The following is a 27,588-nucleotide window of genomic DNA, read 5'->3' as shown; positions in this document are numbered from 1 at the left end:
TTAAAATTTTCCTTTTTTTACATCCCCCCTCTTGTTTAATTCCCCCCTTTTTTTTGCCCAGTAATTTTTTTTTTTTTTTTTTTTTTTAATTTTTTTTTTTTAATTTTTTTTTTTATAATAACTTTTAGAAGAACCGGGGGAATTTTTTAAAATTACCTTTATTTCCCTTTCGATTTTTCCCCTTTTTCCCCTCCCTCCCTTCTTTCTTTTTTTTTTCTTTCCTTCTTTCCTTTCCCCTCTTCTCTTGTTGAAAATTTTTCTAAAATTTTTTTCCCCTCCTTTTTCTTCTTTCCCTTTTTTTTCTTTTTTCTTTTCCTCTTCTTTCTTTTCTCTTTTCCCCCTCCCCTTCCTCCTTCTTCTCTTTTTTTTTTTCTCCGATTTTGCTCCATTTCCCTTACATTTTAATTCTCCAATCTCCTTATTCACCCTTTTTTTTAAAAAAAAAACCATGAGAAAATATACCCAAATTTCCCAACCATTTCCAATTGATGGGCATCCATTCTTTTCCTTTTCTACCCTCAAGTGCCAAAAACATTTTTTTTAACCAAGCCCTTTCCCCTTTTTAATTCATAAGCCCGAGTAGGACCTTCAAAAGGTATACATTTTCTTTTGGGCATTTTCCAATTGTCTCAAATGGTTGGTTCTTTCGTCCCAAAATCTAGGTCGTTTTAAATTTCCCTTTTTTTTCCCAAGAACTAAGGGTTTAGGGTATTAGGTTGTTTAAAGCAAATTGATTTGGAACACTCTTTTATAAGGTGGTAAGGTTTAATTTAAAGGTTTCTTTCATATTTAAACCTTTAAATTGAAAGGCTTGGTTTCATAAAAAATCAATTTTAAATTTTTGGGAAATATTTAAAGAAAACCTTTAACAAAGATGGGATTTTGTTTCCTTTAATTCTTTTTTGGTAGTTTTGTTTTTACAAAAATTTTAATTTATATAATCAAAAATTTTCTTTTAAACAGAAGGCTCATTCACGGTCATTTTTCCTCCTCCAAAGGCGTCTTCCATGTTCCCTTTTATTTTAAATCTAGTTCTTTACCAAATCGGATTAATTTTAAGGTTGGGTCCATTCTGCCATCTAATTTCTAGTTTTCCAGTTTGAAATTGATCTATCCCAAAAGTTGGGGGGGTCCCAAATCTAGTGCTTGGCAACTGCCGTAATTTTCATTCCCGATCCAACTGTTTCTTACTTTCCAAAGGTTTTGGGTGCGTATTTATAAATAGTTTTGCGGTAATGGCTACCTTCTTTGATTTTTCTTATTCTCTTGGAACCTTGCTTTATTCTTCCAATGAATTTTTTTGTTTTTCTTCTAGTCATTAAAATTTTTCTTGGGGTCTGATTTGGTATGCACAAATAAAAAAATTTGGGAGAATTATTTTATTATTTCTTGGCATCCAACCAAAATATTTTCCAATTATTTAAACTGCTTTATTTTTGTGGAAATTTTTTGAAGCCATATAATTCCCAAACTTTTTTGGTAATGATTAAATATTTTTATGTGTTGACAGTTATTTTAATGGAATTTCCTTTGTTCCGCTTTGGATTTTGTTGGGAATTAAAAATCGGGATTTAGGGGTTTATTTTTTCCTGAAACTTTCCTAAATTTTAATTTTTTTAAACTTTTTAGTGAATTCCTTTCTGGATAATAATCATTGCAATTTGTATTTGGTTTCCCCCTTCCTAATTCCAATCTCTTTTTCAACTTTGGCCGGGCTGGTTTTCAATACAATGAATAATAATGGTATAATTAACCCTCTGTTTTACAAGGTTTGTTTTCCCCATTTAATTTTCTTTAAATTATCCCACATTTTAAGGAAAATCCATTTATTCCTTTTCAAGGTTTTTTAAGGAATTTTCGTTTTGCAAATGCTTTTCACATTGGATAAATTGGTTTTGTTATTTGGTTATTGTATGTCATTATCAAATTTTCAAAGAAACCCTGATTTTGGAAAAATTCCTACTTGTTCAATGTATTATTGGGAGTTTTCTTAGCTTTTGTAATATTCTTTTAAGATTTAGAACAAATTCATTAAGTTGGCTAAAATTTTTCTTTCTCTGTTTTTAATATTGTTTTAAATCATAATTCTTTTAAAAGGAGTTTGGTGGACCCCAATTATTTTTTCAAAATTTTAATAGCATTGGAGTTAATTGCAAATTTTTAAGAATTAATTAAATCCACTGGCCTGGGGTTTTTTTGGAGTTATTAATACTTTTCCCTATTTCTTTTTCTAAATGGGAGAGGATTTTTTCTTCCCGTTATTCCCCAATTTTTGAAAGGTTTCTTCTTTTTTTTGCAATTTAATAAATTAAAGAATCCAATTATTTTCAATTTCTCTTTGTTGGTGGCAGCCCCTTTCTTTTAAAAACAATTTATTTTCCTTTTTCCTTTTAATCAATTTACTAAGATTTGTCTATTTTGTTTTTTTAGAAACAATTTATTTTTTAATTTTCTAGTTTTTTTAAATTTCAATTTTATTGATTTTTTTTTTTAAATTTCCCAAATTTAGTTTTACTGGGGTTTTTAAGTTCCTTTTCGCATTTTTATTAAGCCCAATTCTTGATTTCTTTTCATTTTGGTAGGCCTCTAATTAAAGAAATTCCTTTGTCCCACAGGAAATGTTTATTTTTGGGTATTTTCTTGGGTGAAGTTTAATTATTCTATGATTTTGTTTACAATCATTCTTTAATAAAGTTTTTTTTAATTATTTTTGGTCTACTTTTTGGCCCAAATGTGTAATTTTTAACTTTCAAAAAGGATTTTCTATTTTTTATGTTGAGTTTAGGTTTTTGTCCTAAATTTCAATTTTTATAGGTTCCATGTGGAAAAGAAAAGGGGTATCCTTTTTTTCCATTTTTTTCGACTAAATTTATTCAACTTTTTCTAGTATTCCCATTTACCTTTGATTCCATTTATTTTGGGGATTTTTAATTTGAAAGGGGTTATCCCCACCATTGGTTTTGCTTCTATTTTTCTTGAATTCTAATTTTCTTTTGGGGAGGTACAATTGGGCAAAGTGCAGTATTGTTCATTATCTAGCCCCTTTAGCAAGTAAAAGGCCCTTCCTTATTTTTTAATTAGACAATTTTTGCCTTTTGATCTGAGCAGGAGGCTGCCTCTTTTGACCAGAAAGGCTAGTGATTTTTATTTTCCTTCTCTGCAGATTCCTGTTCATTTTCTAAACAAACAATTTATTCTAGCTTTTAAATATTCTTAACCGTTCCTTTAATGGGGGGTTAACCCCGTTACTTTTGGTTAAAATTACCAATTCAAACTTTTAATTTGTTCCCCTGTTTTTTTTTCCCTTCTTTTCTCCCTTCCCCCTTATATTAATTGTGGCCCCTTGTTTACAGCCCCCTTTTTAATATCCCTTCCCTTTGTTCCCCCCATCCTTTTCCTAACTTTCCTTTCCCCCCAGCTTACCCGTTTTTTTCCCTTTCAATGGTGGGGGTTTACCTAAATTAATTTCTAATTTTTCTTTTTAAACCAAAACTTCGTAAATCCCTTTATCCCCCCCTTCTTTCCCTTAAGGTTTCTTTTTTGCCTCTTTGGGTTTTAATCCCCACTTTCTCTTTTTCTTAAAGTCCTTTAATCATTTTGGAAAAGGACATTTTTCTTTTTCATCTTTAATTTGGAAAATATATTTTTTTCTTTTTTCCTTTTTGGTTTCTCTTTTCCCTTTAGATCAAACTTTTTTTTAAAATCTTTTTCATCGAAATCTGAAATTCATTTTTCTTAATTCATCTTTTCCCTGGAAAAATGCTATTTGTTAATTATTTTGGTTGAAAGGTTCCTTTTTTCCCAGAATACCATTTAGGGTTTGATTTTTTAATATGGTGCTCATTGGGGATCCCTTATTTTTGGTCCCTAAAATTTGGAAAATTTTTCTGGCCGTATTTTCCTTATTAAATGTTTGGCTTTTATTGTATTTTTTTGTTTTGACTTTAGGATCCCTTTAGTAAGGTGACGATGAATTCTTTCAATTCTATTTCCTTTTTTATGATTCCGGGCAGTTTTTTGATAATTTCCTAAAAAGTGTACTTTTTTTAACCTATTTTTTGAGTCCAATAATTCTCAATTGTCTCCTTTTTTTTTTGCTTATTTCTTTTGTCTTTAACATTCAATTCCATTTGTTCCACTTTTTAAAATTTTTCCCCCCAATTCTTTTCAATTGCAATTGAGTTGTTTTTTTTTAATTTTTTCCATTTGCCAATTTTATTTTTTTAAAAGATTTCGTTTCACTTACAATCCTTTTTCAAGGGTTTGATTTTTTATTTTCTTTAAATATTCTAATCTTTCCAAGCCTCCCTCTTCTTTTCCTATTTTCCAGTCTCGGGGAGCGTTAATTCTTCTATAGTATTGGCTGAAGACAAAGATCTCCTCCTTTTAATTCACCCTCGTTTGTTTTGTCCCCAGGGTTTAATTTTATTTAAAAAAAAAAAAAAATCCAAATTATTCGGGGGAAAACTGGGTGGGCAATTCCTCACAACTACAGGGGAGGGCGGGCACACAGGCCTTTCGCCTCTCTAATTTGGCGGTGAAACCCCTTTGGGAGGGGTTTCCAGGGAAACTATTTTGGGGTTTTCTTACCCTGGGTTTTCTTTTCGCGGGTTGGGTTGCTGCCAGGGGAAAATTCCCCCCTCTCCCAAAATTCACCCCCCCTCCTTTCTCTTTCCTCTCCTCCTTCTTTCCTTCCCTCTTCCCTCCCTCCCCTCTTCTCCCCTCCCCCTTTCCTTTTTCTCTTTTCTTTTTTTTTGGGGGTTTTCATCAAGAAATTCAGGGCTTTCCAGAAATGTTTGGGAAAATCAAATTTGGGTGTTTTCCCCCGATTTTGGAAGTTCAGAAAATTTCTTCCCAATTTAAAGGATTTGTAAACCTTTGAAAACAATGAGAATAAGGCCCCCAATCTTTCTTTCCCTTCTTCCCCATGATTAAAATTTTTCCTCCTTTTAAACTTTTGTCAAAAATGTTCCTTTCCCCTTTCCTTTCTTCTTACATTCCTTTCTTCCCCAATTTTACACTTTTAAAATATTTCTTTCTTTCTTAACCGCCCCCTTTTCCAAACTTTCTCTCTTATTATTAACAATAAAATTAAATAGAATAAGAAATTCAATAATCTAAACTTTTTTTTTCTCCAATAAGAAAAATTCTAAAAGTTCTTAAGTAAAGATTAAAACAAATAAACCCAAAGATGAATCCCCTCCCGGTTCTTTTTAAAACAATTTCCATTACCCTGATCTTTACATGAATTTTAAATTTTATTTATTAATGTAAGCAATTTCTCATTTTTAACTCCTTCAGAGACCCTTGAAAAACTTTTTCCCCGGAATTGTTAGTAGGCCCCATCCCAGCTATAAGATCTATTCTAAACAACAAGTTGCGTTGCCAAACTTGAAACTGGGGGTAGGGCAGGGTGAGCCCTATCCTGAAAACACCAAAAACCCCATTCCTAGTTTTGTGACTCCAATTTTCCCTGTGTCCCCAGCTGAGTATACCCTAAACCCACTCTAATTCTATTTTTTTAGAAACGGAGCGGGGCGGGCTAAACCAGGCCAGGTATATCTTGGTCTGGGGCCCGCTGGGGGGTTTTACCATAATATTTGGATATATTGGTTCCCAAATTTTTGAAAATTTTAATCCTCTTTTATCTTTTGGCTTCTGGAAATGTTCCCTTGTTCTTCTGCTGGGGGCTCTACTTACTTTGGCCTACACCCAGGATTTAAAAAATTTTTTGTAAAATTTTTGAGTTCTTAAGTTGGCCTCGGGTTTCTATTCCTTCTTCTTGGGGGTGTTTGAGCTCAAAATTTGGTTGCATTTTTTAAAAAATTTGGGCTTTAGAAGTGGGAAACCCCTTTTCCCTTGTTCCATTTCCCTAATTTGGGATGTGGCTATTTTAAAGGAATTCTTAAATAATTTTTGGTTCCCCTTTCCCTTTTTTGCTTACTTTATTTCCTTTCCCCTTCTTTTCCCTGCTCTTTTCATAATTTCCCAAAAAAACCTTTCCCTTCCCCCATATCCATTCTTCTTTTTTTTTCCATTTAAATTTTTTTTCCTTTCTTTTTCACCTTAATTTCCTTTCCCACTTCCTCCTCCCCTTCTTCCTTTTTTCCTTTTTTTCTTCCTCCAAACCAAAATTTGTTTTTTACTTCCCAATTTTCCAATTTCCTTAAATTTTTTTTTAACTCCCTTTCCTTAATTTTTTTATTCTTTTTTTCCTGTTCTTTTTTTTTAAAATTATTGAAAATTCCATTTAGACTTAAATTAATTGAAGATAATTTTTCCTGTTTTGTTTTAATTATTTGAATAACCCTGCAAAGGGTTTTTTTTCTTCAAATTCTTTCACCATAGAAATTGAAAAATCCTTTCCAAACAGTTTTTCAAAAAGCCATGACTCCCAAATTTCCCCCGGACCTTCATAGTAAATTTAAATAGAAACTTTATTAAAATAGTAAACAAAATACTGAGGAAGGAAGTTATGAATAAATTCTTTGTTCACTTTAATTTGGCAATCTTCTCCATAATCAGACTCCAGGCATTCATCTCCCTTTTTTTTCTATTTCTATTATGGAATCTACAAAATGTACCAGAACAATTATGTTCAATTTATTTATAAAAAAAGGGCCTGTTTTCCGAGTTTCAAGTTCATATCCTTGATGGTAGGAACAATTTTGTCATCAACCATTTTATCCTTACTAAAAAGGTTTCCTATTCTTCATCAATTGAAAGAAATCTTTCTCAATTTTCCTCTTTTCTGGCACAAAATCTAAAAGTACAAGATAAATTATTCAGTTATATTCCCAAGGCATAAGGGACTTAAGGAAAGTATCTTCCACGCTGAAATGACTCACCCGACACCAGGAATTAAGCCAGAAGTCAGAATAGGACAAATGGAAGGTATTGAGGAGGCATTTTAAGTTTGAGAGAAGGCAATTAAAGCTGTTCCAAGTAAATGATGAAATGCTTTAAGATAGACATGAAAGAGGGACAACATATGAGGGATGATTCAGCAATAAAAAATACAATGGAAAATTTTAACAGGAAAATAATTATTTTAAATAAAAACATTTAAAAATTAAGTTTGGGGGTCAGTTTTTGGGGAAAAAGGAAAAAACAAACTTTTAATGAAACCTCAAATTGGGAAAAAATCCCAAAAATGGGGTTCATCCTCTCAAAATTCCACTTTGAAACCAACCCCCTCAACTCTCCACCCAGCTCCTTTGTGGCTCACCTGCTGTGGCCAAATGTGGCTTGCTGTTGCCACCTGTGCCGCCCCAGCTGTGTTTTCTGCTGCTGCCAGCCATGCCCCCCAGCTGTGGTACCCGTGCCCTTGTGCCGCCCCAGCTGTGTCTTCGCTGCCAGCCTTGCCCCCCCGCTGTCCTTGGCTGCTGCCAGCCTTGCTCGCCCCAGCTGTGGTCCTCCTTCTGCCCCTTGGCCCCCCCAGCTGCTGTTTTCTGCTGCTGCTTTTCCATCCCAGCTGTGGTACCTTCTAGCTGCTGCCAGCCTTGCTGCCTCCCCAGCTGTGTTTTCGCTGCCCAAACCTCTCCGCCCCGCTGTTTTTAGCTTTTCAACCCTTTTGCCGCCCAGCTTGTCTCAGCTGCTGAACCCTGCGCCGCCCCATCTGCTGCCAGACCACTTGCTGCAGAACCACCTGCTGCCGCCCAACCTGCTGGGCCGCGCTGATTCTTGAACTCCCATCCGGTCGCAAAGCCCCACTTTTATAAACAATAAAAAATTTTTTGTGAGACCTAGTGAAAGTGATCACGCCTTCAATCAACTATAATTTATATTCAATTTAAACCCATCAAAAATTCAACCTCCCAAACCCCATTACCCTTGCTGACCTTTATCAATTTGCTTCTGAAAAGCAATTATCAACCTGTTTTAGTTCACACTCAGATTTAATGGGTTGCAATAATGTGTTTTTTCCTGAGTCGTTGGGGTTTTGCTTATCTAGGTACACAACTTGGAAATTTAAATGCGAGGCGATTTCAACCAAGGCCCTCCCATTTCAGGGTTGTGTTATTCACTCCCATCTAGCTGCTACCACAATAATATTTAATTCTATTTTTCCTTAATTATGGATTTGTCTTTGTCCTAATGTTTTTTAATTTCCCAAAAAAACTTCCTGGCAATTAAAAACCAGTGGTTTATAATTTTTGCTATTTTGTGTTTTTAAACCAGGTTTAAAAATCAAAATCACCTATTTTGGCCAGTGGCCTTTGAGCAATCCATGCCCCAATGTATATTGGCTATAAGACTTAATAAGTACTAATCCCCAAACCAAGGTTTTGTACAAACCCCTAAGTTTACTTTTTCCTTTTCCCTCAACTTTTCCCCCAGATGTAAGCTAAAATGCCCTTTATATTCCTTCAGGGAAGAGCTAACCATGTGATTGGGACCCAAACCTTCCTAATCCTTTTCATGTCTTTTATACATCATGGATAAAGTTGGTGAATGCTTATTGCGGGTGGAAAATCCTTGCTATGATCAATGACTCAGAAAAATCATTTCCAAAAAGCAAAATTCTGATTTGGAAAGAAAAAAGAATAAGCTACAATAGTTCACTTATGAATAATGTAATTGAGTCTAGCTCCATATATGATCAGTAGAATATGGAGATCAGAAAGCAAATTCAGGAATTCAAGGGCTTCATCATAATTTCCCCTAATTCCCTTGAAAATATTGTTAGGAATTTTTTCTTCAGAGCAGGTTTAGACTTGGGATGGAAAAGACAAGTGATTTCCTAAGGCAAAATATACATAAGACAGGAATATCAATGCAAGATTTTAAGACATAACATTTCACCTTCAGGCCATGCAGATGTTTGGAAAAAGTTTGCAACAAGTAAATTTCATAAACTACCACTGAATATAAATTTCCTTTTTGGAACGAAATTGAAGAAAGTTGTTTATCATAAACCCTATTTTGAATCCGACCAAAATTAATTGATGCAAAGATTTCTGTGCTTCATGGTTTCTTGCAATCAGTACAACATAGAATAAGGATCTTCCCACCAGTACTTGAAATTGTAATGGGTCGCCCTACAAATATTCTCATTTACACAAACAATTCATTAAACTTTCCATCTTTCAACCCAAATTCAGCTCTAATTGAAGATCATCATTTTTAGACCTTAAATTTCTTATTTGTCTGTGATTTTTCTGAGTCTTCAGTTAATTGATCTATTTTGAAATTTGTTTATTTTTTTCTGAATGAAGGGAAATCACTAATAACTATGTCTTTTATTTCATGTTTTGTAAAGTGATAATTTCTTACAATATTTCACCACATATTTCATTGGCAAGAAATTCTGCTGGATTGATCTTGGCCATTTGGTTTGGGTCCTAACCAAAGAAACTCCTGAATAGCTCATGAAGGTGTGGAAATAATTTTGGGAAAGTTTTATGAAATTGAAGAATTCTCATCATTCCTTTATGGAGGACTATTTTTTATTACAATCAATAACAAAGTAATGACAAAGTTTTGTTTAAAAAATGTAGAATGATAATTTTGTATCCTAAACTTTATTGTTTTTTGTGAAAGGGGAAAACATTCTTATTTGATCTTTCCAAAAGATTTTGCTATTGCTTTAGTGGGGTTTGGAATCTGTTCCATTTTAAATCTTAATTGTATTAATAGATTATTCATGTTTGGAAGAAAAGGAAAAGGGAAGATAATACAAATAGAGATGACTTGTGCTTGCAATAAAATGGATTTTTCACCCTTATCGCTTAGGCTGTTGTCAATGTGATTTCTTTCTGCAGATAATCTCATACACAAAGATCAAGAGGTGTATTTCTGAGAAAAGACAGAATTTTCTTAAAAATAAAGTTTGGGTCCTCACCACGGAGAAGCCACAGAGTCTGGCTGGCAGCGGTAGTTTTTAGCAGGTGTTGGCAACAACGGGGCGGGTGTTGGCAAATTGAACAATAACAGCTGGGGCAGCAGGTTTGTAACTTGGTTTAGCAGTAGCAAAGTGATAGCAAGTAGACTGGCAGCAAGAAGGCTGGCGGTCCCGGGGTTCAACAAATGGACAGGCAACTTGATCTGTAGGGGACACAGAGCAGCAAGTGGTTCTGCAGCAATATTGGGTATTTGATTGGTTGGCAATCGATTTGCAACTGAATCGAAACTGAGGGCCAAAATGCCTCTTTACAGAACCAAACGATTTCACCATGGTCTCAGTGGATGGATCTTCTAGTTTTCTTTCAAGGACAGAAATTGAATTGTATCAAAAAAAAAAAAAAACCACAACCCACCAAAACAAATAAACAAACAAACAAACATCTTTTTATTCCTCAGGCCTCTTGTCCTCTCAATGAACAACTGTTTTACAGAAATTCACAGAATTTCCTTGGGGTGTGTGTGTATGTGTGTGTGTGTGTTGAAGAACTTCAATGTTGTGTAGTAAAGATAAGGTGAAGAACTTAGCACTGAACTTCCAAGGACATTTAACGCTCTTCGTTTTTAGTTTCTTAGGTCTCTGGATCTGGTAGTTATTGAGCGGTAGCAATATTATTAATTTTAGAATATTATTTAATGAAGATGACATTTATCCTGTTCAAATTCCAACATCTGACGAAAGTTGCCGATGTATGGTTTCCTCCCAACAGGAATATACTGATTGACATGAATCCCAATTAAGGTTGGCCTATTCTTATTTTCCAAATAAATCCTTTGTTCTAAAACCTAAAAAACGTATGCCCATCCTTTTTGCCCTTCTACCAGGCTTTTTTCCCTCCTCAGGTGGTTGTATTCCATGAGAATTTATTAAATAAACAACTTTTCTGCTTTTTACTTTGAGAGGTCTCTGAGTAGTCAATTTTGGATAGGATTTTCTATCCCTCACATTACTGTTTTCCATCATAGAAAAGTGAATCTTATTAAATAATATATGTCGTTTATGAACAAAACTAGTCTTTCCTTGCTTTTTGTGGAATTCCTCATTTAATTCTTCCCTTCTCACAGCACTATCAACATTTGTTTTTTTTGCCTATCCTCATTTATCTTCTTTATCCGGAAACCTGAACCAATGTTGAAGGTCTTTATTATCTTTTTATTTCCTCAGCATCTTATGACTCATGGTAACTTTGTATAATGTATGAATATTTGTGAAGGGTTGGAAAATTCACCAATAATTCTAAATGGTACCCTGAAAGTTCCATAACTCGGATATTTTCAAGAATTTAGAACAATAAATGTTTTATCTGCTATAAATGATGAGAAAGTCTACATTCTTCTTTGATCCCATAGGACAAATTGTGACAAAATGCATCTTCGGACCTGTACATCCTGTTCATTATTTGCATCAGGTGAGTCACAGGCACAAGTGATATTAATATTGGAACTTAGAATGCACTTCCAAGGATTCCAGAGCCCTGAGCAAGAAATATGTGGGCAAAGATGCCATTTCCTTTCATTTCCTCATTTCCATTTTTTTAGTAATGATTGATGCATCTGACTTCAAAAGAGATAAGGAGAATAGAAGTGTGAATATTCCAATAAAGAGAGTGTATCTAAGATGGAAGCTAAGATTTTGAGATAGCCACTTAAATTCCTCCACATTGTGCTGCCTCTTTTTTTTTTAATAGCCTTTTATTTACAGGTTATATGTATGGGTAACTTTACAGCATTAACAATTGCCAAACCTCTTGTTCCAATTTTTCTTACCCCCCCCATCCCCTCCCCAGATGGCAGGATGAATGGATGTTAAATATATTAAAATATAAATTAGATACCTAAGTATACATGACCAAAACGTTTTTTGTTACAAAAAATCAGACTTGAAATATACAATACCTTGTGAAGGAAATCAAAAATGCGGTGGGCAAAATATAGGGTTTTCAATGTTGGTTTTTGTCATCTCCAGGTTCTTTCCTTGGGTAGTTTCAGTTCATTACTGCTCCATTGGAAATGATCTGGTTGATCTCATTGGAGGATGGCCAGGTCCCATCAGAACTGGTCATCATATAATTTTGTTGAAGATTAAATGATCTCCTGGTCCTGCTCATTTCCTCAGCATCAGTTTTAAGTCTCCCAGGCCTTTTGAAATCATCCTGTTGGTCTTTCTTGAACAAAATATTCCATAATATTCATATCCACAATTTATTCAGCCATTCTTGTGGGCATCCATTCGTTTATTTTCTAGCCACTACAAAGGGGCCACAAACTTCGTGCTTTGTGTCCTTTAAAGTTTGGTGATGATCCCCCAAAAATTTTATGTAAAACCTTTGGTTCTAACCATGTGGCAAAGGCCTTGGTGGTCCTACTTGGAGTTTTTCTTTTTCTTAGTTGCCAAAGTACCTGTGGAGGAAGAAGCCAATTGAGGCACATTTTTGTGACAGATTTTTCAGCTATGACAGCCAGAACATTATGAGAATAAACAACATTAAAACAAAGAAGTTTTAATTATAGGAGACAGAGAATTCATAAGGTTCTTCCCTCCCTTCCTTCCTTCCTTCCTTTCTCTTTTTCTTTCTCTCTTTCTTTCTCTTACTCTTTCTCTCTCTCTCTCTTGTTCGTTCACTCTCTCTTTTCTTCATTTTCTTTTTCTTTCTTTCTTTCTTCCTTCCTTCTTCCTTCCTTCCTTCCTTCCTTCCTTTCTTTCTTTCTTTCTTTCTTTCTTTCTTTCTTTCTTTCTTTCTTTCTTTCTTTCTTTCTTTCTTCTTCCTTCCTTCCTTCCTTCCTTCCTTCCTTCCTTCCTTCCTTTCTTCCTTCCTTCCTTCTTTCTTTCTCTCTTTCCTTCTTTCTTTTTCTTTCTCATCCTAGGACTGTATTGATTCCTTCATGGTCTCCAACAGTGAAAACATTTATGAAATTCAACAATGTCTTCCTGGCTCCCCTCAGAATCAACACAAATCAAGTCTCTGAATGGGTTTTGGAGTGACAAACCCACAAATATTGAGGTTTAAAAATTTCCAGCGAAGATATTTTGGAAGAATTTCAGGAAAATCTTTAATTGGGCGGGAAGTCAGTGCGGGAGACCGGGGAAAGACCCTGAATGCTAGGGGTCTAGTGGGGGCCCCCGGCCAAAATACATCAGCTTGGCTGTTTGCCGGTTCAAAGCCCATGGATTAGGAAAAGTGTGGACCGTCAAATTAAGCAATTTGCCTTCAAAGGCAAATAATCCCTAACAGCATAACAAGCGGACTTGACCCCCGCCTATCCAGGATGGGAAAAAGCCTTGCATTGACCCCAGGGCAGGGACACTATTGTCCTAAGGGAGCTTTTTATCTTTCCTTTTCCGGCAGAACAAACTTTAAAAATGAGCAAAAAAGCAAAAAGATTTCTGGCCAAAGATACTTATTATGGAGACAGATAAGAATAGACCTCAAACCCTGAGGACACTAAAGGCAAACATCTCAGATGAAGTCTCAAGGATGATAGTTGTTCTCCAACCCAAAGTTCTCTTAGAAGAATTCAAAAGATCTTTTTTAAGCTTTTGCAAAATATATTTTTTGAAGATATAGCAAAAGACAAACACACAACCTGGGGGACGAGGTTATCCTTCTTTTTAAATCTTTTCCAAATTATTCCCAAACGGATAACTATTACAGAAAAATAAATTTAAATTTTTTTTATAATGAAAACACCCCAAAACTTAAATAAGCCCCCAACAGAAAAATATCAATTAAACTGAAAAGATTTAATAAGATAATGAAAACTTTTTCCTTTAAAAACCCAAAACTAAATTTAAGCTCTCTTAAATTCACATACTGATAATTCTTTTTACTACCTCTTAAACCATAATTTTAAGGGAAAGGAAAGAAAACATATTCACATGAAACCGAAATTTCAAAATTTGGAAGCAAGTTTCTCTTTTGGTTTTTGTAAAAAAATTTATTTTGGATTTTCAGCTGTTTTCTTTTTTTTTCCTATTTTCTTTTTTTTTCCAAATTTATTTTTTTTTAAAACGCACCAAAAAAAGAAAAAAAAGAAAATAATAAAAACTGCAAAACAAAGGCTTTCCATATGTTCTGAACTCAAAGGGGTTCAAAATTAACAACAAATACTTTTGGAAATTGACATATATTTTTTATTATTGAAAAATTTCAAACTGCTTTTTTGCTTCCTTGAAATTGCTTTTGTTCCTCGCATCTTCTTTATTCCTTTCCTTTTTCCCCACCCGGGTTTAGTTAAAAAAATTTATTAGTAAAATTTTAAAATTGCTTCGGTTGGGCGGGCCTGCTTTTACCGGTAATATTGTCTCCACCTTTCCCCTTTTTTGAATGCTATTTTTTGGCAATCTAAACCAAGTTTTTGTTCTTCTTCTCTGGGCTAATTTAACCCCCCATTCCCTTTCCCTGCTTTCCCATTTTTCCTTTTAAATTCCTCCTAAATATTCTATTCCTTCTCTTTTTCATCAAAATTTTTATCTTATTTTAAAATTTACTTTCGGGTTCAATTCCCCCCCTTTTTCTCACCTCCTTCCCTCTTTTTGTGGCCTATTTTTTAAAGGAATTTTGAACAGAAGTTTTTTGGCTTTTCCCTCTTTTTATTTATTTTTTAAACCCCTCCCCCTTCCTTAAATTTTTTTTAAAATTTTTTAATTTATTTTCACTTATTAAATTTTCCTTTTATTTTTCTTTTTTTTTTTAATTTCTCCCCAAAATTAATTGAAATTTCACATTTCCCAATTTTGGATCATTTGGGAAATTTTTAATTTCCTTTTTGAATTGTACATAGATTTTTTTTTCCAAAAAGCCCACATTGGACTTAAAAATTTTTCCCACCAGACCTTTTGGCCCAGCTAGTAAATTTAAATAAAACTGGTATATGTGAAATAGTAAAACAAACACTACTGAGGAAGGAAGTTATGAATATCATATTGTTCCTTTAATTTGGCAATCTTCAATCCATAATCAGATTCAGGCATTATCTCTTTCTTTCTTTTCTTTCCTCTATTATGTGAATCTACAAAAATTTACCGGAACAATTATTTCAATTTATTTATAACCAGGCACGCTCTTTCCTTTTGAGTTTCAAGTTCATATCCTTGATGGTAGGACACAATCATTTTGTCATCAACCATTTTTATCCTTACTAGAAAGGTTTCCTATTCTTCATCAATTGAAAGAAATCTTTCTCAACTGGTGTGCCTCTTTTCTGGCACAAAATCTAAAAGTACAAGATAAATATATTCAGAATTATATTACGCCAAGAAAAAGCATAAGGGACTTAAGGAAAGTATCTTCCAGGCTGAAATGACTCACACAGACACCAGGAATTAAGCCAGAAGTCAGAACTAGGATCAAATGGAAGGTATTGAGGAAGGGCTTTTAAGTTTGAAGAAGGAAAAAAATGCTTCCAAGAAATGATGGTGCTTTAAGATAGACATGAAAGAGGGACAACAATGAGGATGATTCAGCAATAAAAATCTGGAAAATTTTAAAGGAAAATAATTATTTTAAAGTAAAACATTTAACCACTGACTAAGTTGATTATCATGTTTCCTAGTGGAAAAAAAATAAACAAACTTTTAATAGAAACCCTTAAAAGTTGGGTATAAAAGAGACAAACGGGGTTCATCCATATAAAAACTCATCCATCTGCAAACCAACCCAGAAGCTCAACTCACCAACACCATGGTCAGCTCCTGTTGTGGCTCTACCTGCTGTGGCCAAAGCTGTGGCTCTAGCTGTTGCCAGCCCTGCTGCCGCCCCAGCTGCTGTATTTCTAGCTGCTGCCAGCCATGCTGCCGCCCCAGCTGTGGTACCTCTGCTGCTCCGGGCTGCTGCCCCCCGCTCTTCCTACTGCTGCCTGTGCCGCCCAGCTGTGGTACCTCTAGCTGCTGCCAGCCTTGCTGCCGCCCCGCTGTGGTACCTTGCTGCTGCCAGCCCTGCCGCCCCAGCTGCTTCTCTGCTGCCAGCCTTTCCCCCAGCTGCTGTCCTCTCTTGCCAGCCTTGCCCCCCTGGGTTGCCCCCGTCCCGCCTTCCCCCCAGCTCTGTTTCGCTGCTGCCAGCCATGCCCGCCCCACTGGGACCTCTAGCTGCGCCAGCCTTGCTGGCCCCAGCTGCTGATTTCGCTGCCCAGCCATGCCCCCGCCCCAGCTGGTACTTCAGCTGTTGTCACCTGCCCCCCCGGTGTTTTGTCTCCAACCCCTGTGCCGCCCCATCTGCTGCCAGACCACTTGCTGCAGAACCACCTGCTGCCGCCCAACCTGCTGTGGCTCTTGCTGCTGAGTTCTGTTGAACTCTCATCCTGGTCTGCAAATGCCCACCAGGCTATTTATGGCAAACAATAACAAATTCTTCCGTGTGAGACCTATGTGAAAGTGATCACTGCCTACTCAGCATCCAACTATAATTTATATTCAATTTAAACCCAAAACCAAAATTTAAACCCTCCTAAACCCCCTTTACCTTTCTTGCTACCTTTAGTCACCAATTAGTTCTGAAAAGCAAATCAACCATGTTTTTAGTTACCCAGATTTAATACAGGTTGCAATAAGTTTTTTTTTCCTGAGTCAGTTGGGTTAACGCTTATCGGGTTAAAGCTTGGAAATTTAATGTCAGGGCGATTTCAACATGGGCCCTCCCATTTCGTTGTGCTCTTTCACCACCCTCTAGGCTACCCAATAATATTTTATTCTCATTTTCCTTATCATATGGATTTGTCTTTGTCCTAATGTTTGTTTAATTCCAAATAAAACTTCCTGGCAATTAAATGAATCCAGTGGTTTGATGAATTCTTTGTCTATTTGTGTTTTTTGTCAACACCAGAGCAATTCTAAAAAATCACAGAATCACCTATTTTCAAGGTCTTCAGTGGCCTTTGAGTTCAATCCATGCCCCCAATGTATATTGGCTATCGTAGACTTAATAAGTACTCAGACTGCCTCTGTATACCATCAGGTGTTTTGTACAAAGCCCCTAAAGTTTAACTTTTTCCTTTCCCTCAACTTATTCCCACCCAGATGTTAAAATGTACTCATTATATTCCTTCTTAGGCAGGTAACCATGTGATTGTGTACCCACCCTTCCATAATCACTTTGTCATGTCTTTTACATCAGGATAAAGTTTAAAATCTTTTGCGGGTGGAAAATCCTTGCTTGATCAATGTAAAAATCATTTCCAAAAAGCAAAATTTGATTTGGAAAAAGAAAAATAAGCTACAATGTTCACTTATGAATAATGTAATTGAGTCAGCTCATATATGTCAGTAGAATATGGAGAATAGAAAAGTAAAATTACAGGACATTCCCAAGTTGGGCTTTTCACCTAATTTCCCTAATTTTGCCTTGAAAATATTGTTGGAATCTTTATTTCTTCAGGCAGAGTTTAGACTTGGGATGGAAAAAGACAAGGATTTCCTAAGGCACAACTTTATACATAAGACATGAAATAATCAATGATTTTAAGACAAACATATTCACCTTCCAGGATTAGATGTTTTTAATAAGAAGTTTTGAAAAGTAAATTTAATACACCACTGTATAAATTTCCCTTTGTTGGAACTGAAATGTGAAGGAAAAGATTGTTTATCATAAACCCTGTATCTATTGAATCCTGACCAAAAATTGAATTGATGCAAAGGTTTCTGTGCTTCATGGTTTCTTGCAATCAGAAATACAACTTATAGAATGCCAAGTAGATCTTCCCCACCCAGTACTCTGAAATTGTAATGGTATGTACAGCCCTACAAATATTCTCATTTACACACAACAATTCATTAAACTTTCCATGCTTTCAATCCCAAATTCAGCTCTAGATTGAAGATGCCTGATGCATTTTTTAGAGCCTTAAATTTCTCTATTTGTCTGTGATTTTTCTGAGTCTTCAGATTAATTGATCTATTTTGCAAATTTGTGTATTTTTTCATGAATGAAAGAATGAGAAATCACTCAATAACTATGTCTTTTATTTCATGTTTTGGTGGATAATTTCTTACAATTTTCCGCATACTTAAGGCAGAATCTCTGCTGGATTGATCATTGAGCTCATTTGGTTTAGGTCTCTCATACCAAAGAAACTCCTGAATAGCTCATGAAGGAGTGTGGAAATAATTTTGGGCGTGAAAGTGTTTCATGAAATTAGAAGAAGTTACCCAAGCATCTTTATGGAGGGACAATATTTTTATTAGCAATCATATAAGCAATAGTACATGACAAAGTTTTGTTTTAAAGAAATGTAGAATGATAATTTTGTATCCTAAACTTTATTGTTTTTGTGTCTGACCTGAAATGCTGGGAGCAAACATTCTTATATTGATCTTATCCAAAAGATTTTGCTATTTTTGGGAATTTTGGAATCTGTTCCATTTTTAAATCTTCAGATTCAGTTTAATAGATTTTCATGTTTGGAAGAAAAGGAAAGGGAAGATAATACAAATAGAGATGACGGCTTGCAAAAAATGGATTTTTCAATTACGCAGGCTTTGTCAATTTGATTTCTTTGAATCTCACCAAAGATCAAATGTATTTCTGAGAAAACAAAGAATTTTCTGTAAAATAGAAACAGTTTGGGTCCTCACCAGCAGGAGAACCCCAGAGTCTCTGGGCAGGTAGTTTTTAAAGGTGTCTGGCACAACTGGGGACACGGTTTAAAACTGCAACAAAGCTGGGGCGCAAAAGTTATTGGGCAACATTGGTTTGCATAGAAAGGTGCAAGTAGACTGGCAGAAGAGGCTGGCGTCGGCTGGCAACAAATGGACTGGGCACGTCTGTAAATGGACACAGAGCAAAGGGTTCTGCACAAGTATATGGGATTTGATTGGTTGGCAGCAACCGATTGGCTCAATAATCTGTACGCTGAGGCCCAAATGCCTCTTTACAGATGAAGCCAAAACAGGAGTTCACCATGGTTCTGGATGGATTTCTAGTTTCTTTCAAGGACGTTGAATTGTATCAAAAAAAAAAACCAACCAAAACAAATAAACAAACAAACAAACATCTTTTTATTCCCAGGCCTCTTTGTCCTCAATGAAAACCGTTTCAAAATTCACAAATTTCCTTGGGGGTTTGTGTGTTGTGTGTTTGTGGTTGAAGAACTTCCAGTAGCTGTGTGTGTAAAGATAAGGTGAAGAACTTCCAGCAGCTGAACTTCAAGGACATTTAACTTTCTTCTGTATTTTAGTTTCTCAGGTCCTGTGATCTGCAGTTATTTGGGGACCTATTTTAGATTTTAGACATATTATTTAACCTCAATGATGACATTTATCGCTTTCTTACCAAATTTCGCGTTTTGCCTGATGTAGGTTCCTCCCGAACAGGAATATACTGTTGTGACATAAAACATCCAATTAAGGGTGGGGTCCTTCTCTTAATTTCTCCAACCATGGTAATCCTTTTTCTAAAACCTATAAAAACTGTACCTTTCCTTCTTTAGCCCTTCTACCATGAGCTATCTCTCTTTCCCTCCTCATGGTGGAATTGCTCATTCTCATGAGAATTTATTAAATAAACAACTTTTCTGCTTTTTACTTTGAGAGGTCTCTGAGTAGTCAATTTTGGATAGGATTTTCTATCCCTCACATTACTGTTTTTCATCATAGAAAAAGAATCTTATTAAATAATATATGTCGTTTATGAACAAAACTAGTCTTTCCTTGCTTTTTGTGGAATTCCTCAGTTAATTCTCCCCCTTCTCACAGCACTATCAACATTTGTGTTTTTGCCTATCCTCATTTATCTTCTTGTCAGTCCTGTGAAATCCTGAACTCAATGTTTGAAGGTCTTTATTATACATCTTTATTTCCTCAGCATCTTATGACTCATGGTAGACTTTAGCTATAATGTATCGGAATATTTGTAGAAGAGGATTGGAAAATTCTACCAATAATTCTAAATGGTACCCACTGAATAGTTCCATAACTGCCAGGATAGTTTTCAAGAATTTAGAACAATAAATGTTTTATCTGCTATAAATGATGAGAAAGTCTACATTCTTCTTTGATCCCATAGGACAAATTTGTTGACAAATGCATCTTGGACTGAAATCCTGTTCATTATTTGCATCAGGTGAGTCACAGGCACAAGTGATATTAATATTGGAACTTAGAATGCACTTCCAAGGATTCCAGAGCCCTGAGCAAGAAATATGTGGGCAAAGATGCCATTTCCTTTCATTTCCTCATTTCCATTTTTTTAGTAATGATTGATGCATCTGACTTCAAAAGAGATAAGGAGAATAGAAGTGTGAATATTCCAATAAAGAGAGTGTATCTAAGATGGAAGCTAAGATTTTGAGATACCATAAATTCCTCCCTTGTGCTGCCCTTTTTTTTTTAATATTTTTTTTAAGGTTTATGTATGGGTAACCATTAACAATTGAACCCTTGTTCCAATTTTTCCTCTTACCCCCATCCCTCCCCCAGATGGCAGGATGACCAGTGGATTTAAATATATTAAAATTAAATTAGTACACAATAAGTATACATGACCAAAACGTTATTTTGCTGTACAAAAGTCAACTTAAATATACAATTACCTTTGAAGGAAATCAAAAATGCAGGTGGGCATAAATATGGGGATTGGGAATTCAATGTTGGTTTTTAGTCATCTCCCAGGTTCTTTCCTCTGGCGTAGCTGTTAGTTCATTCCTCCATTAAATGATCTGGTTGATCTCATTTAAAGGATGGCCAGGTCCATCGAACTGGTCATCATTAAGTATTTTGTTGGTATTAATGATCCCTGGTCCGTCATTTCACTCAGCATCGTTGTGAAAGTCTCTCCAGGCCTTTTGAAATCATCCTGTTGGTCGTTTCCGCAATTTCAAATATTTATACACAATTTATTCAGCCATTTCAACTGATGGGCATCCATTCAGTTTCCAGTTTCCCAAACAAAGAGGGCCCAAATTTTGCGTGCTGCCCTTAATGTTTGGATGATCCTGTAAAAGATTTTAAGTGTTGCATAAACCTTGGTAGGTTCTAACCATGTGGCAAAGGCCTTGGTGGTCCTACTTGGAGTTTTTCTTTTTCTTAGTTGCCAAAGTACCTGTGGAGGAAGAAGCTCAGTATTAGGAGGCTACACATTTTGTGACAGATTTTTCAGCTATGACAGCCAGAACATTATGAGAATAAACAACATTAAAACAAAGAAGTTTTAATTATAGGAGACAGAGAATTCATAAGGTTCTTCCTCCTTCCTTCCTTCCTTTCTCTTTTTCTTTCTCTCTTTCTTTCTCTTACTCTTTCTCTCTCTCTCTTTTCGTTCACTCTCTCTTTTCTTCATTTTCTTTTTCTTTCTTTCTTTCTTTCTTTCTTTCTTTCTTTCTTTCTTTTTTCTTTCTTTCTTTCTTCCTTCCTTCCTTCCTTCCTTCCTTCCTTCCTTCCTTCCTTCCTTCCTTCCTTCCTTTCTTCCTTCCTTCCTTCTTTCTTTCTCTCTTTCCTTCTTTCTTTTTCTTTTTCATCCTGGGACTGTATTGATTCCTTCATGGTCTCCAACAGTGAAGACATTTATGAAATTCAACAATGTCTTCTTTCCATCCTTCCTAAGCATATTGAGTCTTGTTTATGTACTTTTCCTTTTTTTTCACTTCAGGTTCAGGAATTCATTTATGAGGCAATAATTGAAAATTGAGTAAAGCTAGAAATTTCATTATTTCCCTTCTTAATGGCAATGGCCATTTTCTTTGTCTTTTTATTCCAAGTACAATGCCTTTCATACTATAGGCATCTAATGAATAGTTAGTAGGTGGGATTGAATAATAGGCAGTCTGACACTATAGCAATACTTGGAAATTTTCTATTGAGAGCAGAACTTGTAGACGCTTTTATTCGGGTGACATGTCCTTTGGACTTCCAGGGTCACCTTGGGACCAGAATGAAGGAGGAGTGGCATTTTTGATTTGGGAGACATATATAAAATACTTAATATATTTTTTATATTTCTTTTTATTTAAGTGTCAATTAGCTCTAAAGTAAATTATATATCCCATTATTAAATATATCCTTTGTGCTTGGAAAACCAGTAAAGTTTTTAATTAAGAATACTCAATATATTCCTGCTACAATTATGAAATGGGCTTGTACTTGACTGTGAAATAGATTTTATGAATTGTTTTCTCTATCTTGAAAATTCACTTACATTTTCATTAAATAATGGATGAGAAATTAGTCAGATGTAACATTTTTAAAATGTTATTGTACATTATTATCTACAGTCAGGAATTTAATATCTATCACTTTAGCTTTTTTGGCCAGAGTTATCAAATTGATTCAAAGTAATACTTCAACATCATTATATTATTTCAAGTAGATACCAGCAAGTCTTAAAAGAGTAAGATTTCATTTACCTGATAATTTATTCCAAATCAGGTTAAATAAGATCCCTTTAAGCATCCCTTTGAAATCCCTTCTAGCAACCAGATGTTTATGTCTTTCTTGTTCATAACTATACCTCACAATCATTTGTCATTTGATAACCATGTATCAATATTTTGTATATCCTCTTATATTAGACCCAGACAGATAGCTTCTAGATTTCCCCCAAATATTTACATTAATCCTAAACGGTTTACAATTCCTCTTCCTCCAATTTCTCACTTGAAAATCTTGCCTTATGGGGTGGAGCCAAGATGGTGGAAAAGGCACACGTGACTTTCTAAGCTCCTCTCATTCTCCTCATAAACAACTATTAAATTCAGCCTCAAAAATAGCTCTTCACTGCTTAAATTCGAATATTGAACCTAAATTTCCACTGAAGATAATCTGGAACTTTAAGGGAAAAGGTTTGTCCTGAGGGGCCAGGAACAGACTAGCCAAACAAGGACAGTTCCTGGCAGACCGGGGGGGGTGATCTCTGTGGCTGGGGTTATAGAGGACACTCTATTAACTTCCGCCTTGATTACAAACAGTAAACTGGCGAGAAATTAAAACCTAAAACAGGGTACTCTAAAAGCCAGAACCTAAAAAGCTTTAAACCACCCAAACCAAGGTGACTCAGGCAACTTAACACAGCTCCGCAGCCAAATCCTGCAGTTCGGGCTTTTCAGGGGTGGAGGGAGGAGAGTTACAAATCTGCATGTCGGGGGCACAGCCCAGGAAGCCCTAATCTGCACATGAGGGGGCTGACCCGGGCAATAGAACTCCCAGCAGACTGTGCTTCCCGGGCAGATTAAAAATTCAGTTGGAATACAAAAAAGAACTAAAAAGGTAAATAAGAAAATAATTAAAAAAATTAGAACTAACGAAATGAATAACCAAGAAACATCAAGTCAGTCAAACAAAATTTAAAATAAAGAAGAAAATGTAAAAACCTACTTGGGAAAACAAGATCTGAAAAAATAGATCGGGGAGACAATCTGAAGATTTTGGACTTACTGAAAACATCTGGAAAAAAAGAACCTGGACATTACTTTCAAAAATAGAAACTTTGCCCTGATGTCCGGAAAGAAATAAAAAGCCACCAAAATAGTTCCAATAACCTCTTGAAAGAAATAAATGAAAACCCAAGGGCATGCTTAAATTTCACAACTATCAACCAAGGAAAAATTTTACAAAAAGAAAAGAAGCAATTCAAATACTAGGAGGCACAATCGGTTACTCAGGACCTACAACTTCAACAAAGCTAAAGGCCTGGAATCAATATTCTGAAAAGGCAAAAGGAATTTGGAATGGGGCGAATAAACTATCCATAAATTGAAGATGGACTTAATGAAACAGGACTTTCATTTATTTTGATGAAAAGATCAGGCGAACAAAAATTTGACCTCCAAATATAGAACTCAGGAGAAGCATAAAAAGGAAAAAGAAAAGAACTCTTGAGAACTATATTTTTGTTATGGGTATACATAGAGAGTGCATGTATAATGTGAGTTTACTGTTATAATATAAAAATAGAGGTGGAAAAGGGATTGTTCTGGAAAATAGGGGAAATGGAGGTAAAATGAGGGAAATTACATTTCACAAAGAGGCGAAGAAAACTATTCTAATTGAGGGAAAGAAGGGAGAGGGAGGAACATTGTGTGAATCTTACTCTCATTGGATTTGGCTCATCGAGAGAATATCAGATGTACTTGTATTCACGAGCTCTATAGAGAAGCAGGAGGAGGGAGAGGAAAGGAAAGGAGGAGGCTAAAAGAAGGGAAAACAGAAATAGTAAGGGAAAGGTATAAAAAAGGGAGAGGAGCTATAAAGAGGGAGAGTGGCTTGAGGCAAGTGGTGCTTATAAGCAAAATACTTGGGAGGAGAAGGGAAAAGGGGAAAGGGAAGAGAAAAGCATAATTTGGGGCAAATAAGATGGTGGGAAATGCAGAATTAGTCATTTTCAGTGTGAATGTGAATGGGATGAACTCCCCCATAAAATGGAAGTGGATAGCAGACTGGATTAAATGCCAGAACCCTATAATATGTTGTTTAATAAGAAACACATTTAAAGCAGAGTCATACATACAGAATAAAGGTAAAAGACTGGAGCAGAATCTATTATGCTTCAGATGAAGTAAAATAAGCAGGGTTAACTATCATGATCACAGATTAAGCAAAAGCAAAAATATCTCTAATTAAAAGAGATAAGGAAGGAAACTGTATCTTGCTAAAGGGTACCATAGATAATGAAGCAATATCAATACTAAACATATATGCACCAAGTGGTATAGCATTTAAATTCCTAAACGAGAAGCTAAGAGAGCTGCAAGAAGAAATAGGCAGCCAGACTATGCTAGTGAGGGATCTCAAATTTTCTCTCTCAGAACTAGATAATTAAACCAAAAAAAAAAAAAATAAGAAAGAAGTTAAAGAAGTAAATAGATTAGAAAAGTTAGGTATGATAAATCTTTGAAGAAAATTGAATGGAGACAGAAAAGAGTGCACTTTTTTTCTGTGTGATTTATGGTACCTATATAAAAATTGACCATATGTTAGGACATAAAAACTTCAAAATTAAATGCAGAAACACAGAAATAATAAATGATTTTTTCAGATTATTATTCAATAAAAATTACATTTAATAAAATGTCAGGAGATAGTAGACAAAAAATTAATTGGAAATTAAATAATCTAATCCTAAAGAATGAATGGGTGAAACAGAAAATCATAGACACAATTAATAATCTCATCCAAGAGAATAACAATGATGGGACAACATACCAAAATGTGTAGGATGCATCCAAAGTAGTAATAAGGGGAAATTTTATATCTCTAAATGCTTACTTGCATAAAATAGAGAAAAAGAAGATCAATAAATTGGGCTTGCAACAAAAAAAAGCTAGAAAAGGAACAATTTAACCCCCCAATCAAAGATCAAATTTGAAATTCTAAAAATAAAAGGGGGATTAATAAAATTGAAAGAAAAACTTCAGTTAATAAATAATACTGAGTTGGTTTTGTGAAAAAACAAACAACATAGATAAATCTTTAGTTAATTTGATTAGAAAAAGGAAAGAGGAAAATCAGATTGTTTGTCTCAAAAATGAAAAGAGATTATTTTCCACTAATGAAGAGGAAATTAGAGAATAATTAGGAGTTACTTTGCCCAAGTTTATGCCAATAAATTTGATAACCTAAGTCAAATGGAGGAATATCTACAAAAATATAGATTGCCCAGATTAACATAAGAGGAAGTAAATTACTTAAATAGTCCCATTTTAGAAAAAGAAATAGAACAATGCATCAATCAACTCCCTAAGAAAAAAATCTCCAGGCCCAGATGGATTTACATGTGAATTCTACCAAACATTTAAAGAACAATCAACTCCAATACTATACAAACTATTTGACAAAATAGGGAAAGAAGGACTTCTACCAAACTCATTTTATGACACAAACATGGTGCTGATATCTAAACAGATAGAGTCAAAACAGAGAAAGAAAATTATAGGCCAATTTCTTTAATGGGTATTGATGCAAAAATCTTAAATAAAATATTAGCAAAAAGACTACAGAAATACACCCCCAGGATAATACACCATGACCAAGTAGGATTTATATGAGGAATGTAGGACTGGATCAACATTAAGAAAACTATTAACATAATTGACTATATCGATAACCAAACTAATAAAAACCATATAATTATCTCAATAGATGCAGAAAAACATTTGCTAAAATGCAATACCCATTCCTATTAAAAACACCAGACAGTATAGAAGTAAATGGACTTTTCTCTCAAAATTGTCAGTAGCATCTATTTAAAACCATCAGCAAGCATCATATGTAATGGGGATAAACTAGAACCATTCCAAATAAGATGAAGGGTGAAACAAGGTTGCTCAGTATCACTATTACTATTTGATATTGTATTATAAATATTAGCTTTGGCAATAAGAAAAGAAAAAGAGATTAAAGGAATTAGAATAGGTACTTATCACTCTTTGCAGATGATATGATGGTATACTTAAAGAAACCTAGAGAATTAACTAAAAATTACTAGAAATAATCCACAACTTTAGCAAAGTTGCAAGGATACAAAATAATTCCACGTAAAGCATCATCAGTTTTATACATCACCAGCAAAATCCAATAGCAAGAGATACAAAAGGAAATTTCATTTTAAAGAACTGTCAATAGTATAAAATATTTGGGAATCTACCTGCCAAGGGAAAGTCAGGAACTATATGAACACAACTACAAAACACTTTCCACACAAATTAAGTAAGATCTAAACAACTGAAAAAATATCAAGTGCTCTTGAATAGGTCAAGCAAATATAATAAAAATGAAAAACTAAAAATATTTTTTAAAATCAGAAAAATGATAAGGCCATTTACATTAGATATTTCTACTTTCCCTCTTTTCCCTCTTTTTAAAATCTCTCACACTGGTTTCTGGTTGTATCATCCCACTGAAAACCATCTCTCCAAATTATCAATGATCTCTTAGTTGTCAAATCCAATTATCTTTCCTCATCTGGATTAACTTTGACTACTTTCTAGCCTTGAATGTTATTGATCACCCTCTTCTCTTTGATACTCTCTTCTCTCTAGATTTTCAAGCATCTGACTTCTCTTTCTCTGTCTCTTCATAATTCTAATCATTCCTTGCAGTTTTAGGTGTCTCTCAGGATTCTGTCATGAGCTCCCTTCTTCCTCTATACTACATCACTGGTGATCTCATCAGTTCCCATGGAGTTAAAAACCATCTGTGTCCTTGTTAATATCAAATATACCTATCTTGCCTCAAAATCTTTCTATTAATCTCCAATCTCAGATCTCCAGAGTTTTTTTTTTAAATCTCTAATTGGATTTCCAGTAGACATCTTAAACTCAACATCTCCAAAAAGGAATTCATTTTCCCCCTAAATGTTCCCTTTCCTCTCTTTTCTATTACTGTAGTGGACAATAAAATTGGCCTAGTCCCTCAGATTCACAACCAAGGAGTAATCCTTAAATTCTTGACCACTCACTATCTTTCATATATATAACTCTATAGATGTGAAAAAATGCTACTCTGATACATTCTATAATCTACTTTTATATCTTAAACTTTTCCTGTCCAATTTCTCCAAAAAGCAACTAAAAATTGTCTTTAACTTTATAATAAAAGAAGAGTGAAATATGCTCCATGAAAGAATTTTTAAATAGGTTAGCAAGCAATATTGAGCACTTTTGGTTTATGTACATATCTAGGAAATAATTTTAGTAAGATGCAAAGCCAAAACAAAAGCTCTCTTAGAAACTATGAAAGTAAATTTTTTAAATTTTTTGCTA

At 34.8% G+C, this 27,588-nt stretch overlaps 1 protein-coding gene across 1 annotated transcript; it reads left to right on the top strand.

The window, feature by feature from the left end:
• Positions 1-15,542: 15,542 nt before the first annotated feature.
• On the top strand, positions 15,543-16,187 carry LOC100924150 (keratin-associated protein 4-1-like). Its single transcript, XM_031966252.1, has 2 exons — positions 15,543-15,842; positions 16,104-16,187. The coding sequence occupies exons 1-2, from the start codon at positions 15,585-15,587 to the stop codon at positions 16,179-16,181; spliced, it is 336 nt and encodes a 111-aa protein (XP_031822112.1). The 5' UTR covers positions 15,543-15,584; the 3' UTR covers positions 16,182-16,187.
• Positions 16,188-27,588: the final 11,401 nt, after the last annotated feature.

The sequence above is a fragment of the Sarcophilus harrisii genome, chromosome 4, assembly GCF_902635505.1.
Source record: "Sarcophilus harrisii chromosome 4, mSarHar1.11, whole genome shotgun sequence".
In the NCBI taxonomy this organism is placed as follows: domain Eukaryota; kingdom Metazoa; phylum Chordata; class Mammalia; order Dasyuromorphia; family Dasyuridae; genus Sarcophilus; species Sarcophilus harrisii.
Note: the sequence above shows the minus strand (reverse complement) of the source record. Positions and strands in the feature narration are given on the sequence as shown.